Below are 19,573 nucleotides of genomic sequence, written 5' to 3'. Positions count from 1 at the left end.
TCTTTAATATCCTCATTTTGCTTGACTGACTACCCAGCTGCATAAGCTCAATGTATGCTAAGGAACAACTCTAAGCAGCTTCCAGTCATTTCTAACTTCAAAATTAAGGTGTCAAGGAAAGCAGATTAATGTCCAGCCACTAACTACATCCCACCGTAAAGCAGCAGTGACCAGGGACACTTAGAAGAGTAACAGGATAAATAACAGAGCACATCAAGCGTCCCCAGGTGGTCACAACAATCTCTGCTGTGGATTAAAATCAGAGAATCATAACTGCCCCTCTCTGTTGCATGCAATATGTCCCAAAACGACTTCTAACAAAAGTCAGGTGTCGATTTTTTGGATAACCTTCAGACCTTGAAGCAGAAAAGGACGGTCACCTGCACTAAGACTCCTCTCATTTACTCTCACCAGTCTAAAAACTATCTAGCATAAACTTGTCACTCAGACTCCCTCATATAGGCCAGGAGATAGGTGATAAGACAAACACAACTAAGATCAAATCTTCACACTTAACATACAAGTCTATCTTAGGATGTCAGCTTGGCACCACTGACTGTAGAGAAAGCCAAATAACCAGCTGCCCTAGGCACCTTTTACCTGACTGCCGTAAGTTGAGATGGATCCCACCCTCTTTGTCTTCTCCAAAGAATTTCTCACTTCACTGAGTGTTCAATTCATCCCTAGGAACCAAGAAAAACTACATATTTCAAGAAACAGTATAGCCAGAATAGGGGGGTTTAACATAATAGCTGAATCGCTGCCTGCTTTTCAGTTCTCTGTCTGGGTTTAATTTTTCAGTTCCTAAATAAAATTCTCAAGGAAATTAACAGGAGTTTCGTCTGCATAAGGATTGTGTATCAAGACTAATATTCAGAAAGTTTAGTAATTGATCAAAATCTACTTCTACTATTTAAATTCTGTAGTTACAAGAAATTTCATAATTGTAACTTACAACTCCCAAATTTGAGAGGACAAGCATGACCATCCATGGGAAAATCCACTAATCTCATGGGACACTCTGCACTTATTGTAAGCCTATAATGGAACAAATTAAATAGTCTCTGGTTGCCATTTTGTCTAGGCAGCATAACTTTTGCATACAGTAATTGTAAAAAGCTGAACAAACAAGCTAGATACCTCATTGTGTACAGGATGGTGCCATTTCTCATTATTCTGAAGAGTTTATTTGGGGCTGTCATATTATGTGCAACAGACTTTTTCCCGTTCCTGAAGAAAGTGTCAGGAGTCCACACCTTCGAAACCATCAAGTTGTTAAGCCTTAAAATTTCAATAGGGCCATCGTATTTTAATCTTTTATCTACCCATGTTTGACGGAAGAAGACATCCATTGTATACTCCTGTATTAAATTGCAGAAAAACAAAGATCATATTTTGCATACATAAGTGTTTCCTGTAAGTAAAATAAATAAATAAGTAAATAAATAAATAGAAATCGCTTGGGAGCAAAGAAATTAGTTGTAAAGAAAATGCTAAGTCCACTACACAAACATTTCCACCAATTAAAGTGCTGTGTACGTCTTAATAGCTTAATTTCCCACATTAGTCATATCAATAAATTGCTACACATATTTAATCATTAAGAAATAATTAATCTAATTAGATTGCAGGAAGCAGGCAATTTAATTTGTAGTCAAGCATATAACTGGAAACAAAATGATCTGTGACAATAAGTGTCAACAGATTTTTAAAGAAAACAGCCAGCAGCAAAAAAAAATAATCCATGGATAAATTAAAATATCAGGACAAACAATTACCTCCACTTTAAAGCCACAAAAGGAAATTTAATTTCAACTGATCAGAAGTAAGCTTTTAAAGAACAAAAGTGAATATTTCCTTTGTCATGTCACCAAGAAGTATATAATAAAATACACAGAGCTGCATAAATACATATTTATTTTTAACTACATAACTATCCCACTAACTTCCCCAGAAAAGCCATTTGGATGCTCCAAATAAAACGTGCCAACAACTGCAGAATTGCAGACACAAGTACATCATGAGAAATCACATGCGAATTAATTGACAAAGGAATGCATTTCTCATTTTGGAAAGCTTAAGCATTTCACACACCCACAAAATATGTATGTATATATATATAGTGGCATTGGAAAAGGTAACACAGGAAGCCTGAAGTCCTTTCTAACTTATAGCTGCAATTCTGTGTTAAGTCAAATAATATTTTTGACTTTATTTCAAATGTTTCTGCATGTTATCAGCATTGAAACTACTTGTTTGTTCATATCTATTCATATGGGCAAGGATACATCTCTACAAGTGTAATGCATCCTAGAATTAGGTTTGCTGCCTTTTGCATGGCTGCATCATCCAGTAAGGTTCATAGTGAATCTACCAGGTCTCTCTTCTATTGTCATTTCCTGCCGGTGACTTCATAGCTTATAGTAGCAGTTTCTGTTATCAGCTTCTACGTGACACATTTTGTAAAATGAGATTTCAACTCCTTTCATTACACTGGGTACCAAAGTAATCCAGTTCTTCTAAAAAAACATTCTGATCAATCACCCCCTGTGCTGAGACTATCTCACGCTTTGCTCTTCCAGCGAGTTTTATGAATGCAGCCACATACATACCACATTGGGTCACTAATGGATACACTAACTAAAAATCATCCCAAAACCAATTCCTGGGTCCCTGGAGTTGTCTTCTAATCAATCCCTAATGACAAAAGGGAAAACATCTGCCCTAAACTCTCCTTTTGCTGGTTCATTACCTACCTTCACTTCTTGTTTTCACTCCTGCCTTTTCCAACTTAACTAATAATTTCCACGTGGCAGCATGTCAAATGCTTCACCAAAGCCTGAGAGATCATATGAAGCCATCAATTTAGAGGTGAGGATCACATTACTAGATTTACTTTGGACCAGATTGTTGCACCCCTTGTCTGCATCATACATAACAACCATTGAAGGTGTAAGATGCAGTTCAACATAAGCCATAGGTGCAGGAACCTAGTCCTTGAAAAAGTATCTTGCTGTCACATACCTCTCCCCAGCATAGAAACAAATCAGGTGCACCAGAAAGCACAGACTAGAAACACATGTGAAGGAAGCTATTGCCCTGAAACTACCTTTCCCTTAAACAAGGTAAGTACAAACATATAATGCACATATGTCTCTGTTACTTCCATGTGATTTCTTGGATGTTTTATAAAAAAAGAGAAACTGTCACATGATTTAAGGGAATACTGCTGGATTATAGAAGTTGATGAGAGTTATGCTGGATTTGACCTCAAGTGGATGCAGATGCCTTTCAGACACAAATAACAGTACGTGCAAATGTAGCATTTGTCTTCTGTGAGTATTTCATGCATGTCATTTTGACATTCAATTTCTGCAGACACTTATGAAAACTCCTATCAGTCAAACATTTACTGAAAGTGATGCTAAAAGGGGCACAAAGATTGACAAAGGGAATTCATCTGAAATGAAAATGTCAACAAGTATTTGTGAAATGATGTCATTATTATTCACCTGAGAATAACACACATTTCAAAAAGGGAAAGGCAATTTCAAAGAGATTACATATTTTCCCCACAGTATGCTTAGTGAGATGCTCCCTGCAAGGCCTCTACACCATAAAAATCTGCTTTAAATCCTGTGAAGTGATTTCTTTAAACCAGTCAAAAACCAGTGCAAGTGTGACCAGAATCAGGCCTACTGTATCTAATTATAAACTATAAATTAAGCAGCTCCTAATCCTGTCTACTTTGCATGACTGACAGAGCAGTACGGAGACATGACTTAAGCATCCACTCCTGACTGCAGTTAATGGTTTCTCAGAAACAGGAAAGGGCATTTTAATTCCAGAAATACATACCATTTCTACATCAGAAACAGGTCCAAAACTGGTGACATATATATCTGTTTTGACTTCAGTAACAGGACCTAATACATGAAAAGGAAGTGAGCAAGAAAACATGAATTTTGCTGGTCAACAGTTCTCATAAGTGATCCTGGCATGTGAACAGTTATCTCTTTGAGGGTTCTGTGGAAGAGCAAGAGCAAAATGCAAAACAGGTCATTTCAGCTAAGTCTCTAATAACAACCACTGCTCAACTATCTTTACCTACTTTACTATAAGTAAGTTAAAAGCAGCATTTCCATGCAAATCCCCATTTAGGAAACCAACATTTACTCAACAGATAAGAAAACACATACCGATAAATTAAAAACCTTATGGAAAACACCATGCTGATAAACAACAAGCACCTCATTTAAGTAATCCACACTCCCCAAGGTACCTGTTGCTAATATTCAGTCTTACTGGTAATAACTGGGCTACAGATATTGGCATGCCATGCACTAGGCAATTTACTATTGCAGGATCAAGAATTGCAACCATATCGAGAGAAGTACTTAAGTGGCTTAATACTGACAAACAGAAGATTTAGGAATTTCAGCATTTTGGAGTGTCTGAACCTCGGTCCACATGGTATTGCAAAGCCTGTCGTGAAAGACCTAGCGATATTTATGACACAGTGCAGCAGAGGTCTTGAACATTCACAGCTGGGAATGGCAAACAGCCATCAGAAAAAGAAGTTTCATCTCAACGTTATCATCTCCTTTACAACAGGACAAAGCATTTTGAAATGTAAAATGGGCACCATTCCACATTACCTTTAATGGGAGTTTTAGGATTTCCATTAACCTAAAAACACATGCAGGATTTAGGTCCATTCCCAATGTAAAAGGCTAGAAAACTGCGAATTATTACCAGTTATGATGATGATTCTGCAATCAAAGCATTAGCTAATGGTTTAATTCAGGTAATGAATTACATTACAAATTAAAAATAATAATAAAAATCTACTGATGTTCCTACCAACCAATATACGTTTAAAAAAAAAAAAAAAACACAACCACAGTTTCTACATTCCTGCAACTCAAATTTCTGAAGAGGATAAGTGGTTCAAGTCTGTTAATTCAGGCTTTATTGTAGTATTTGGAATCTAAATATGAAAAGAGGAAAGACTTAAGACTGTTTGAAGCAGAAGAATATGTGCCTCTTGGAAAGGAAAAAAAAAAATCACTGTTCACAGACATCACTTTGAATCAAATGTTAAAAGGAGAAAAAGATAAGCAACTGGAAAACAGGAAACCCATATTTCTTGCACCTAGAACAAGTGTCAAACTGTGAACAAAAAGTAAAATAAAACCATGCAAAATTATTTCACTAAACAGTTTGCAAGTTATGTAGAGAAGAACAGCTAAGATTTTTTCAGCTAAATGTCAAAAAACAGACTCCTTGCTGGAAGTTAACAGTTTCACAGAAGGACATTTTTTCAAGATAAAATCTTAAGAAAATTCACCCTACAACAGTTGGTAGCTCAGTGGTCCCTGGAAAGTTGGATCCTTCAGCATGTCTGTCTTGAAAAGGTTTTAAGAAGCATTTCCCCAGTTCCAGATAACACACTTTTATACCATTCTGCTCTTCTAAACATGTCAAATGGAAGCTGCTCCCCTTTCTACAAGCAATTACGTGTTCATCAGAAATCCATGAGTGGTTAGACCACTCATTTCACTGCCAATGTAGTCCAATGAAATTTCCACAATATAATTATTTATGGAGACCTCCAGGAGATCAGAAAAAAAAATAATCATGCAAGAGCTGTCAAAATACTGGAAGTGAAGACTTTCACCTGCAGCATTAAAAAAATAGGTGAGAAAAACTCAATCATACTTGCACATAGAAACACAGGCAATTCAAATTTCCCATAATTACCGGACTATTATTTATCTAGGGTAAACTACTTTGGGTTTAAATACATATATACACACAAAATATTTCTTTATTTTATCTAGCAAATTTGAAATGTTTCTGAAATCCAAGTTCTATAGAAATGAAAAAGAGACATTGCTGCACACTGCTCTAGGGGGAAAATACAGAAATAAGTCTTTGTTACCCAACAATAAGAAAATACTAAAAGTCATATTCCTAAAAACAAAACAAAACCACCTTTTACTGGTTTTCTTTATGATATCTTCATTTCTTTACCTCGCAGAACACTGTAATTTCATAACTGTCGAATTGAACAAAGAGGCAGATTTTTCCCATCGGCATGAGCTGGTTTTCCTCAGACATTGATTTCTTCTGTTTTATTAAATCATTACAGCTTCACAAGCAATAAGTGTTCAGAGTCTTTTTGCAAGTTTATTTTTTGGAGTTTCTTGGAAAGATGGAGAGATCTAAGACCAGGAAACTAACCTCAAAATCAGCAGGCTTACAATTTACTACTACTAGAAACTCAATAGGATCAACATAGGACTAAGACTATGCTAAAGTTTTGTCTTCTAGCTATTCTGCTCTTAAAACTTTATTTATTAGTAGGACTCATGAGACAGAAGGAAGGAGGACATACAAATAAGAAGCCACAAAATAAGGTTGAAATTAAAGTTTAGTTTTGGTTGAATGCCTGACACAATGGTAGTGCAATGATGAAATAAATGTTAAAATTCACATTTTTAGGCCACTAGACAATGTCAGAGGAATGAGGATCTACAAACATTTTATGTATCATAACAGAACAAATACATCCACCTAGTACTGATATGCAAATCCCTGCTTTGCATACAAAACTGTGGTAAGCGTTAAGATGTTTGGTAGGAGAGAAGATAATTGCAAGGGACAGTGCAGACTGATCATCTCTCTAATGCTTTTCCCAAAGTCGTAGCCCCATCATGCTTCACATCTTTCACATCTTGACCGACATTGTCAGTCCACAATTGCTAAGGCCAAACACTGGATTTTCAACCACACCACAGTACTCAACGCCAACCCAGGACCACCTATGGCGACATCATATTCTCCTTGTAGGAGAAAACATAACTCCAGTACGTAACAATAGTGGGGGTAGAAAGAGTGAGTCATGCCTTTTTCTTTTTTCCTAATTATTACTAATCATGGGAATTCCTGTCAACGAGGAGGTGATTTGTAGTCACCTAACCTACTTTTACTGGTGATTTAAGCAGCCCTCTGAAATGAGCATGTTGCACCACTTAATCAACTCGGGCTGTGCAAGCAGAAGATCCTATTAGAAACCTTCACCTTCCACTACTGGCAATAAAATGCAGGGAGTTGTAAGAAGGCCAATTAATTTTAAATATGACCATTTGGGTTTATCCTTCAATGGATGTTCAGAAAGCATCTAATCACCATAAATCTTCAGGAACACTGAAGAACTATTTATAACATACTGGTGTGTATTTTTATGTCAATGAAATAGGAGGAGAGTCCTACACACTGCAGTGGGAACGGTTAAGTCTGAATCACCGCTTGCAAGATAATATATTTTAAAGAAGCTCAGGCAGGATTAAAAGCAACCCCTGCAAAAAAGCCAGAATAGTTCAGCGTTCAGTGGAGACGTTGCATGTGGGCTGCAGAAGTGATGCCAGGCCCTAACCCTGCGAACAGGAACATAAGACAGCTCTCCCATGCATTGCATGCCAACATATGGGTTGAACTGCAGCACAGCTCCCAGCAAAAGACTTTGGGCTCCATTATCCCCTCGTCTCCATAGGCAACTGTCACTGCAGAGATCTCCACTGTATGTAAACAGTCAAATCCTGCACAGGCTCTCTGTACATTGCAAATTTCGCCATCAAGAGTCATGCTGCCAAGCAGGAACATTAGCAAACAAGTCTGTACAAAGGTTTTGACACAAAAACTACAGTTTAAATGTTAAGTGCAGCTATTGCCACTGCTATGAGATCAGTCCCAGGATACATAAACTACGTGAAACTACATTACATCAGTTCCTACAGCTACATCTAAAAAAAGGGGGGAAGGAGGAAGTAGTTGCTACAGATATTTTTTTTTTTAAAGAACTATATGTGAAAGACTTGGTGCTTTTTCTAAATTCTTGCTGGCTGCTTATGATTGCTATCTTTTAATTTAAAAAAAAAAAAAAGATTCTATGAAGCATGTTCTTTGTTTAATTCTACAACAGAGGACCCCTGCTACATGTGAAATTCTTGTTGGGTACTCAGAACAACTAGGTAGGGCATTTCTGAAAACAAATGTGGAATTCAAACACTTGTGCTACATTCTTTATCCAAAGATAAATATAACAAATGTGACAGCACACAGTAACTTTTATATTCATCCATCAGCATGTCTGAACCCTGTAAATAAAAAAACATACCTCCAGAAATGAGGAGACTACTCTGTTTCTTTGCCTGTTCAGCAGATACTCTCTGCTGAGGCAGCCAACAAGGCTGACACTCATGCCAGTTCCCATGATGTGGACACCTGTCTGCTAAGGACTGGACCAAGAATATCAGCTAATTTTATGCAGGTCACTAAACAACAGACAGATGGTAATGACTTCAAGCATTAAAAACCTGGGCCAAATTCAGATCAGGCAACTACAGGTATATAACACCATATCCTGTTAACAAGCCTTTGAGTCATCTGCGCTCACCAGCTGAGGAAAACTGGACAAGTGCCTGAGGAAAAAAATGATCACCTTCACTTTACACTGCTCACGTCCAGTCCCTTTGCAACCTTAAAAAAATATATTACAGAATCTATTATGCTGAGCAATGGGACCTTGAAAGTATGCATGAGTTTTTTTTAATAAGAGCAGATAATCATGAAGATATAGTTCTATTCTAAAAAAAAAAAAAAAAAAAAAAAAAAAAAAAGATGTCTTTGCTCTTCAAATTTATCCTGCATGTATTTCTTGACTACACTCACTCATTTTGCCTTGACAGGAAATGAAACTCTTCAGTAACAATGTTCATATGCTGAACATTACACAGCCTACTAGGGGCAGAGAGGCTGTCCCATACTTTACTTAGGGGATAGCCAACATATGCAATTTCACCAGGTATTCAGCTGCACTTTCACAAACACAAGATCATGAGAAAGAGTAAGAAAAGAGGAAGGAAAGAAAAAGGAAAATGAACTAATGTGGTTCTGTTCCTTCTACTCATGAGCCAGCATGCCAGCAACTCGTGAACAGAAAGGTGGAGAGCTATCACCACTTCACTAGCTGATAGTAAGACTTGCACTTTGTGCCAGACTGCACCTCACACAAATAAACAGATTCAAGAGCAGAGATTTCTCCAGTCTTCACTGACTTATGGGCAATCACACCACAAGGAGATAGGAACATGCTGAGGGCAACACTGTCAGCCTCAGAAGGGGCTTTTAAGACCTAATATCAGTGGGTTTCTCAGTCAACCTAAGAGCCTTGAGCAGCAGGCAAGCCATAAAACACCTTCTTTCTTTGGTCTGAACAAAAAGCAAGTTGCCCAAGATTAAAGGCATGCCTAGCAGAAAAATTTATTAGAATTAGCAAATACATGGGAATACGGAGTGATGCTCTTCCCTCTCACTTCAGTCATCTCATTTCTTCTTGCTTTGCTAAGTACAGGCTTAAGTGAGTTATCATGTCATGAAAGTTTTAAAAGATATCATAACATTGCAAAGTTATGACCTTTTAATAAAATATATATATATAACAAAATGTGATCCTTCCCCTCTACTCAGCACTGGTGAGACCACACCTTGAGCACTACGTCCAGTTATGGGTTCCCCAGAGAGACGTGGACATACGTGGAGAGAGTCCAGCAGAGGTCCATCAGGATGCTGAGGGGACTGCAGCCTCTCTGTGTAAGGAGAGGCTGGGAGCTGGGACTGCTCAGCCTGGGGAAGGGGAGGCTCAGGGGATTTCATCACTGTGTGTAAATACCTGAAGGGTGGGTGCAAAGAGGAGGGAGCCAGGTTCTTTTCAGTGGTGCCCAGTGCCAGGACAAGAGGCAATGGGCACAAACTGTAACACCAGCAGTTCCCTCTGAATATCAGGAAGCACTTCTGTGCTGTGAGGGTGACCAACCGCAGGTTGTACTGAGAGGTTGGGGAGTGTCCCTTCTCGAAGATCCTTAAAAGCTGCCTGGACATTATCCTGGGCACCCTGCCTGAGCAGAGAGATGGAACCAGATGGCCTCCAGTGGTCCCTTCCATCCTTAACCATTCAGTGGTTCTTTAATCCAGCACAGGTTTTAATCAGGTCTGTCAGGCCCTTCTATCAGGAATTCCTCAGGTAAAGCCTAAAACCATAGAAGTGTTAAAATGGCAAATCAGATTCAGGCCTTTTATGTCAAGTGAATAATGCTCCTGTCAAAATGTCATCTGGAGTTCTACAACCATTTTGAAACTAATCACCCGTGGAAAAGTAATGGATTTTTGGAGAAAATCAAGGTTTTGCAATTTTCTAGAGTTTGCCTTCGTTGTGTGTCATATGTAAACTTTTAAAAAGCAGATGAAAACTGGAGTCAGGGCGTAAGTTGAAATGATCTTCAAAGTTTTACAGCTCAATAAAAATAGCACTTGGGTAACACCTGAAGTTTTACAGCAGATAATGCTTTTCATTAATCACAGGTGACTTCTGTAAACACCCTAAGCTTATGATCTGATAGATTACCCAGTGGTTTTGATTGGAAAATCCACATCTTACAAACTGTATCCTGATATTCAGGATAATGGCAAAATGGCACACAGAGAGTACGGAATGTAACTGACTTAAATTCCACTACACCATTTTAAAACTACACAGCATTACTTTTTTCTTTAGTCCCTAAATACTTTCCCACCACTGAAATTCAAAGCTGCTATGCATTTAATGTCTTCCTGAGAGCACCTGAGGTTTGTTTGTTTGTTTGTTTTTCCCCCCTACACAAAACTGCCTGTTCTGCTTTGCTTAATTAAACTTCTGGCCAAAGTCTCTTTCCTTCTCTCTTGCTCCTGTTAAGGGTTTAGATTCCCATCCCTCAAAGTCGAGGGGAGCTACCACTTAAAGAGTCATGAATAACTTTCTTCATGAACTCTTCTGGTTTTATTTATTACGCTAGCAAACCTTGCAATTATTAGTAAGTAACAGCAACTTTTTTTTTTACCTGTTTCATAAAGCAACTTTGTAATGCACAATGTCCATCAAGTGACATGGAGAACTTAGTTCTTCTGTTTACCCTCAACATACGCTATGTTCCTGCATAAGATGTACCAGGGCAAGCTTCCACGTACTCCACTGATGTTGAAAACCCTCCTGAGGGACCGTAACTACATTTGTAAGCACACTCAGGTGATTTCACTTCTCCTTTATAGCTACCAACAATTGTGCTAATTAGTCATTTGTATCCAGTTTTAGGAAACCTCTAAAATCTAATGTTTCCTCCTTTGCTCTGCATGCAAAAATCTTCATGAATTGTTATTTGTGGAATATAACTCTGAAATATGACGACAAAATTCAGAATTTGGCTAGCTCCCCAAGTCTGATTTTAAACATCACTTTTGCCAGAATTAGAAATGTTTTCATCGATTTGTAGTTTAAAATCAGCATCGGTCAAACCTCTGTGAGGCCTTTTGTTCTTAAAATAAAACTTTCGTTTCATTTTGAGCCACGTGCAATCTAGATGGTGAATCAGCTTCAAGAATAAAACAAAAATAAATATTCTGCTGCTCATCAGAAAGTGACACAGCTTTAGCATTACTGAAGCACACTATACTTTCCATCTCTAAATATTCCCACCCCCTATGACATTTGTTTGCTACGCTCTATAATAATGAGTGACCCATTTCCAATATGTGAGTCCCATTTGGCATAAAGATTTATCAGCAAAACCCAAGAAATATAGGGAAAACTGAATTTGGATGGTATACATTTTAATAATTAATCCACACATCTCGTTGAGTTATGTCAAAAGGTCGGATCTGACCACTTAGAGAACTTTACATTTATGTTGGTTTCAGTTTTTAGTTAAAAGCTGTTCTTGTCAAATCAGGTGAAGATAACTCACTGCAATGAGCTAGGGTGCTAGGCATTGTTTAAAAAATTGAAGTATTTTTTTCCATGTGTTACTTAGAAGTTCAAAACTCAAAGATGGATGGTTTAGATATTGTAAGGAAGAAGCAAGAAACAATAAAATATCAATTTTGTCAAATATACAGCCAGAAGTGCCTTCCTCAGGATGAAATCTGAAGGTTTTATCTCCCTGTGCCATCTACTTCAATACTGCAGTTATGAAAGTTCAAGGAGATACAAGGAACTTTTCCTTCTTGATAGCATTTTGCTGAAAGACTACTTTTGCAAAATATCCTGCAAAGGACAACTGTATCGAAATAAAAATCAGCATAAACTATATGTCACATCACATATTTAGTAGTTGTTTAATTTTGGAAATCTGATAATGCTCATAAAGCATCTTTGCAAGATGACTAATTAGTTGGCATTCAACCTAAAATGATACCAAACATAGCACATCTCTTGTACGCATGCAGAAGTGTCTGTAACCTCTCTGCAGAGACTGAAATGGAAAAGGCTACCTGTTCTCAATGACTCCTCGGGGTGCTCCAGTAAATTTAGCTTTATTCTCGCATAACGTTTAAACTGAGCTATGGAAGGCCTCATTTATTCGATACACCCAAAATAATACAGAAGTGATCAATGATGCCTGCTGTTGTCCTTTAATGATCAAGATCATGCATGTGAGCCCAGTACATGGCATGTGTTGGCATACATGTCAGTGTGGATGCATCACGTGTACGAAGAAGGTACTTTCAGGGGAGGAAGAAAGTATTTCGCAACATAAACCTACGCAAGGATCTCATTCAATTCCGTATAGGAAGAGGCAGCCCATAAGATGTTCTTGCTGGCTTACTGCATCATGAGACGGGCTGTAACATCTCTCTTTTCTAAAAAAAAACTTTTAAATTTGTATTTTTATATTGGCATGCCAGATAATGGAATGAATTACATCCCGATCCCAGTTATTTTCGGTCCCGAGCCCCTACAGGCAACCAGCACGCCCCACGACGACCGGCGAGCCCGGCTGCTTGCTCAGCAGCACCGAGCTGCGCCGGACCAGCCGGGGGCACCGCGGGGGAGCGGGACCCCGCGTCCACACGGCGGGTGCGGGCAGACCCGGCGCTCCGCTTCTGATTCCTACCCCCAGTTAACTACTAAACCGGAGCTGGACCCGGAGCAGCCGAGCGCTGCTCGTCCCCAACTCGCTGAAGGGAGGGCGCCCACCCCCGACCTGACCCCGCAGCGCGGTACCCAGCCCCGGACCCGCTTCTGCTCGGACCCCATCCGCGACACTTAAAGGGGGGACAAAATCCGCCGGCCCCGGGCTGCGGGGCAGCTTCTCCCTTCCCTGCCAAGCCCACACACGCCGGCTCCCCGGTTTCGCTCCGGCACGACGGCAGCACCCCGAGCACCGGGCCCTTCTCCCCTCCGCTCCCCGGGGGGCTCAGCGCTGCCCCCCGCACCCCCCGCCCGCGGGCACGGCGGCCGTACCCCCGAATCCCGGGCGCAGCCGGTTGTCATAGCCATCCAGGAGGCTGTTCAGGATGCTGGTGAAATTCTCCGGCCACAATTTCTCCTCTTTTTTGCTCTGTCCCGGCGGCCCGCTGAGACTACGAGGCAAAGAGGGAGAGCGGGTGAGAGAGGAGCCGCCGGGAGCCGGCTCGGTGGCACCGGGCGGGGGTCGCCCCGCCGCCGGGGGGTACTCACCACGTCGCCAGGCACAGGCAGTGCAGGAGGGCGATGGAGAGACCCGAGGACATGGCGATGGCTGGCTCCTTGGCAGAAACCATCTTTGCATGCCATACTTCACGCCTGGCCACGTTAAACGCCTTGCTCCGGGGCGGGGGGACGGGGACGGCGGCGGCAGCCCCCCGGCGGCCCTACATGCGCGGCTCCCCCCCGGTTGCCAGGCGGCGGCGGTGGCGGCGGCGGGCAGGGGCGGAGGAGAGGCGACTTTCCCCGCGCCGTTAACTCCCTCGGGGCAACAGGCGCCGGGCCCCGCCGCTCCCGCCTCCGCCCCGCTCTGCCCCGCCTCGCTCTTCCCACCCGGGGCCGCCTCGGCACCCTCCGGGCGGCCGGCGAGGCGAGGCGAGGCGAGGCGAGGAGTCCGCCCGGTAGCGGCCTCCCCGGGGAGGGAGGAGCCGGGCCGAGCCGCGGGGGGAGGCGGATCTCGGCCCCGGGCGCCCTGAGGGGGCCGGTGAGCCCCGAACTGAGCCCCGGGTACCGAGCCGGGTGTCTGTGAGGGGAAGGTTTCTCTCCCCTCCGTGCTCTGCTCATGACTGAGGGTTGAAGTCTTTGCTGTCCCGATCCTCTTTTCTCCCTGAGGGGGAAGTAAAACCAAAAGCAGGAGGGAAAGAGAGCATTTGCCCTGCGAGGAGGGCTTGGGAGCAGGAGGGTCCCTCCACACCAGCTCCAGCTCTGGGATGAGGAAAGAGCTGTGACTGCAGGGTTAAAACACCCGAAATGGATGGGAGTGAGTGGGTTATCCCGGCTTTCTGGAAGCAAAAAATGCTAGAATAGAGGAATGGCTTCGCATTGTATTTTTTTTTTCTTTCCTATAATTAGGAAGCCAGGTTTGGTGACCCAAATAATTTCCATTATACAAGGTCCAAGGGATTCTTGCATAATTTGCTGTAAAACCCACTGCAAAGTGTTGCTTTTCTGTCAGAGACCATTCGGATGGTTGGGGCTCTGAGGGAGAGGGAAGAGAAGGGTACAGGCTGTTTTTCCCCCAATACAACAGGTACCAAAAATAAACAACTTGTCCTTCTGATCAGGTGTGTTGCAGAGTTGTTTTGGTTTGGTAATCAGTATGCGTGTCAACTTTAATGAAGCTGGTGAAGTTCATCGTGCAGGAGCACATGGAGCAGGTATTGTAATTGACTTCAAGACTACAGCCCTGCCTACGCTGACATGAAAAAGCCTTATTCATTATGCTACACTATCTCCAAGCACTGAAACGCCTGATTATCTTCAAAACTACTGGACACTTGAAGTCTTCCTGATTGTACTTCAGAGCTTTTTCCAGCTAGGGTGCCCTTTGCTGATTCCTTTGAAAAACAATTAAAGCTGTGCTTCAAATACATTTAGTTTGCTGATGCTGTTTATCTTTCAAAAAAAAAAAAAAAAAAAAGAAAACAACAACAACAAAACCTCTGTCTAGGCAGTCAGCTCTGCTTCCAATTTTAAAAGCCCCATTTAGGCCTCTGCAGATTACTACTACTCTATTCTCTCTAATATTTTGTCAGATGAAATGCAGGCATTACCCATCAGCAATCTCCTCCCAGGTATGACCACTCTGTTTTGCATCTTCCTTAGTAAAGAAAAGGCACTGGGCACTAAGGTGGTCTTATCACAATAGAAAGTACCGATTATTTTGGCTCACAGCTTTATCCCCTCTGAATTCACCATGCCTTCAAGACAGACTGAAAAAGAGGGCTGAATGACTACTTCAGCCATAGCACTGTGATACTTAAGCCAAGTCCTGACCAAAGCCAGGCTCAAGGAATTCATTGGCTTTCAGCTACTCCAGCCTTTCCTTCTCTATTTAAATCTGTTGTTTTGTTTTGTTTGTTTATTTGTTTGTTTTTTTTTCTCAAAGTCCTGCTAGATCCTCATCCCCTTACATTTAGCTCTCTTGATGATGCTGTGGGAGCAACCTGTTTAACTCCAAACACAGGTGGGAACCAATGTGCCCGCAAGAGCCCACTGCCCTGGCTCCATTTGCAATCTGGTCAGGAACAACAGCGGGATAGATCAGCAGCTCTTCATGAGTCTAATTTCCCCACATCAGATAAATTTGCCTGAGTTAATCGGACACTTTTTATCTATAAACAGATGTAATTTTTTTTTCTGGACTAGTCCTTGTCCCGTGCTATTGCATGGACTATGCCAAGGGAATACTTGCAACTGGCCTTCAGTAAAGAGGATTTCTAGTTTTACTGTCCCTTGCAAAAAAAAAAGTCATCCCTTGCTGCAGAACAATGATATTATCTGATCTAGGAATATCTCAAAAATTTTTGCTGGCAGAAGCCAAACCCACAAATTTAAATGGAGAGCAATAGATGGCAATTCAGAAATGGGAAGAATTCTGCTGGCTGGTCACAGATACAGAACAAAACCCAGCTCTACAGCACTGCCTCTTCTAGCAGCTGCTGTGGATGGAAGCCAGCAACATCCTGGCAGAGCAGGGGACACCCTTGGGTTTAGATTGTTTTATTACCTTCTGCATATGTACAGACACCTGTGTGAACTGAAACAGCAAAATTGAGCAGTATTCACCAGTAATAATCTCTCCATGTGAATGTCCTGAGAAATGTTACCAGTCAACCCCTCTCAGATCCATGCCTGGAGTCATAGGGAATGTGGATACGGCAGATCCGATAGTACCGCTACAGGTAGAGATCAAAGAAACTCAGTTATTCCCCTCCCAGTGATTTTAGGAACTGATCTGTTCTTTGCATGATTCCCAGATTCTTTATAACAAAAGAATAATAATAATGGTATCTTCTATCTTCTCAGTAAAGGTAACAGGTTGAAAGATCTGTGGACGTACCATGTCAGGGCACCAGGAAATAAGTATTCATGGCTTCTAAGAAGATACTCAGACTGTTTTTGATAAGGAAAGGTAGACATAGTACCATTCCATCACATCCTGCCTGCCACAGGTTATACTGATGTAGGATCAGGTGCTATTTGGCTGCATTTACTCCCTACAAGTCCTAAAACTAAATGAGAGATTACTTTCTCCAGAACTAGAAAATGAGTTCAAACACTTCTTAAAGGTATCAGCAGTTCGTATCTTCCTTAGATCCCGCACTATCAAAAATTCACTCGGATTAATACTGAAAACAGAGACTGCTGTCTGCGATCTCTGAATGAGTGCATCATTTGTATGTTGCTGAAACTTTTACAAAACTAGGCTTGAAGGGAACATACAACAGTTCAGAAAAACATTAACCAGTCCTGCAAGCCAGATATATTACTTTTGAGTACTTGCTTCTGCTTTTTGGTATATCCATTGCCCTGGCTACTTTTCAACATTTTTGAACTAAATCTTGAGAGAATTCCAGATTCTTTTGTATGTCTTTGTAGCATAGATACATACAAAACCTCCCAGGGTGAGTATTTGTCACCAGCAGATATACACTGATTTTAAAAATACTACTTCAAATGGTCTTTGATCACTTCAAAGAATTTCTAGGTTATATCATCTCTAAAAGAACTTGATGACTCGAAGAAGGTTTTAGTGGTCACAGTCTGGATTGATGGTCCCTAAATATGTTTTCTGAATTCAGCATTTTCTCAGCTTCTCCAGTTTTTACCACCAATTCTTCCAAGATTTCTCCCAAGATATCTCACCCATCATGGACTATTGTAAGAAGGGGACTATTTTTGCCTGGCACCATATGCTCAGAAAGCACTTGAATAACTTAAATAGACTTTTTTTTTTTTTTTTTTTTTTTTACTGCCCCTAAGCTGATGTACCCCCCCCTAATTCTTTTTGATGAAGCAGATATTCTGGCCATGCTTCAAAAGCAGTTTTATCCAAAGCTATGGATGGATTTTTTATTTATCACAACACACAGAGAAGCAGGAAAAAAAAAATCATCACTCTTCCCATTTCTACTTTACTATCAGATTAAGTAGAAACAAAAATAAAGTTGGTACTTTTCCTGTGGAAACATTATCTAGCCTTTCAGTTTTTTTGTTGTTGTTGTTTTGTTTGTTTGGTCTGTTTTTTGTAAACCATAGGCTTCAGCAATATTGCAGGTTCTACAGGTAAATTTTAGTTTGTAACCTTTTTCCTGGGAGATTTCATTACTCTGCAGATTTTGACATGATTTAGTCCTGGCATCAAATCCATAAAGACAGCCAAGCTTATTTGGAAAAGACTAGGAAAATCTTTAATGCTCAAGTATAAATTACATAGTTAAAAGCCTCTAACACTTAGGAAAGAGAGGAGATAAAACTGGGGTCACTGCCAAGCACCTACATGTTTCTTTATCTGAAAAGCTAAGTCAATGATTTCATAGATTTTTATTTTATTTTTTTTCAGTTTCTGCCCATATCACTACAGTTTCTTACAGTCCTGGTCAAACTGCTGGTCTTCCCATGCATCCTTTTTAAAGCTTACTGGTAGAAAATCCATTCCTTGGACAATTTATACCCTAATTCCATTTTTGGTAGATGACCAAGAAAAGATACGGATACCTTTTCAGTATGGATAACTGGAGGATTCCTTTCTTACACCTCCTCAAGGGTGCAAGGGTCTTTTACTCACCTCTTCTCTCACATCCACACATATTAAAGAGATTGTGGGAACCCACAGAAAATTCACCTGCCCTTGGCTTTATCATGACTTTAATCTGGAGCTCAGGAGAAGCCTGAACTCTCTGTTCAGGGACAAGTATCAGTGGGGAAGCCTGCTTACTATGGGCCTTGACTATACCTCTAGAGATATGGTTATTTTTAAGCAGTCTGGGTTCTAGCTCTGTTGACTGCAATTTAATTTCTGCTCTGGGAACAGTAAAATAGACGCTGTAGCTCCTTGCCACTCTTCTTCTAGTCCAGATTTCCCTCCCCGCTGTAGTTCTGCCATTAGTACATTTACCACAAGACTGCACCAGCTTATTTCAATATCTAATCATGAAGTTACCTCCAGTTTTAAAATGATCCTATTGAATGCATCATAGCCAACATGATACCAGATGCAGTTCCTTCTTGCAAGAGCTTGTAATCTAGCTAGATAAGACTAAGGACTGGGTACCAGAAAGCACTGTTATTTTTATTTTGCTGGAAACCGAGATACAAAAAAGCTTAAGTGGTAACCCGACACCACAGAGGTAAGTTGCTTAATATCAGTCCGCTGGGTCCCAGTTCAGTTCTCTAGTCGCCACCTCAGTTATCCTCTGAAAGCACAGCATAAGCTCTATGTAAAACTGTAACCTTCAGCTGGCCCAGCTTTGCTTCACTTCCATGGCCAGAACTCCTACGGAACTGCAGGAACTGATGCCGACATGCATTTAGCTGTATATTTTTTCCTCTGACATATGGTATTTACAAGACTGTTCTACAGTACCATGGTTATTTTAACACACATGTCCTCGATACCTTGGAATAAGGCTAGAAAATCCTTTGAGTACCAAATATATACACGCATATATATACAAGCATACACATGGATATATTGCTATTACTGATTGCAATAGGATTTATGTGGATTCTTCTAGTGATTGACACATGGATGTCTAAGGAGGTAAGCTGTGAGCTTCTTATTTAAGGGGACCTCCAGTCTACACACCACGTTGGAAAAGTGCTAGTGGAAGCACTGCTGGTAGGAACTGGGGCAAAAAATGTCCTCAGCAAGAAAGCATTACAGATTTCCTGTACCTCTCTCTTCCATTTCTCATCTAGCCCTGCTGCTACCCTGGCAGCTTATGTATTTGGGCATATCACTGACCTACGTTACATCTGCACCAGGACTCCTGTGCTACCGGGGCCAGCAGAGCAGGCTACAGCCACCTCCTCAGTGGCAGGGTGGAGGATAAAGCAGGGCTCCTGAGTTCTGACTCTAAAATGGGCATCCCCAGAAAATATGTGAAGATCTCTTCATGCAGGGAGAAACAGATTTTTTTTCTAAAAGCAGTGTGAAGGACAGGGTATCCAGGGTTATGGGGAGGAATCTAGGAAACCACTACCCTACTCCCTGCCTTCCTCTGTCAC

At 41.1% G+C, this 19,573-nt stretch overlaps 1 protein-coding gene and 1 long non-coding RNA gene across 8 annotated transcripts in view; one reads left to right on the top strand and one right to left on the bottom strand.

Annotated features, from left to right (window-relative positions):
• The window catches only part of GABRA4 (gamma-aminobutyric acid type A receptor subunit alpha4), a 48,165-nt gene extending 34,086 nt beyond the window's left edge, over positions 1-14,079 (bottom strand). Inside the window, exons 1-5 of one of the 7 annotated variants that reach the window (XM_027457146.3) lie at positions 13,556-14,079; positions 13,340-13,458; positions 3,859-3,926; positions 1,141-1,361; positions 956-1,038 (exon numbers count right to left, since the gene is read on the bottom strand). In XM_027457146.3, the coding sequence (XP_027312947.1) occupies positions 956-1,038; positions 1,141-1,361; positions 3,859-3,926; positions 13,340-13,458; positions 13,556-13,638 (574 nt within the window). In that variant the 5' untranslated portion in view covers positions 13,639-14,079. Of the gene's footprint in view, positions 1-955; positions 1,039-1,140; positions 1,362-3,858; positions 3,927-8,182; positions 8,428-9,551; positions 10,095-10,940; positions 11,119-13,339; positions 13,459-13,555 lie in introns of those variants that run through there. The other 6 variants (XM_027457144.3, XM_013107372.5, XM_027457147.3 and 3 more) reach the window with 6 other exon arrangements.
• LOC140002487 (uncharacterized) lies at positions 13,009-14,933 on the top strand. Its single transcript, XR_011809198.1, has 2 exons — positions 13,009-13,482; positions 14,626-14,933. It is a non-coding gene; the product is annotated as an uncharacterized lncRNA (long non-coding RNA).
• The last annotated feature ends 4,640 nt before the right edge of the window (positions 14,934-19,573 follow it).

Source organism: Anas platyrhynchos, chromosome 4 (genome assembly GCF_047663525.1).
Source record: "Anas platyrhynchos isolate ZD024472 breed Pekin duck chromosome 4, IASCAAS_PekinDuck_T2T, whole genome shotgun sequence".
Classification (NCBI taxonomy): domain Eukaryota; kingdom Metazoa; phylum Chordata; class Aves; order Anseriformes; family Anatidae; genus Anas; species Anas platyrhynchos.
This window is presented reverse-complemented; position numbering and strand designations above follow the sequence as displayed.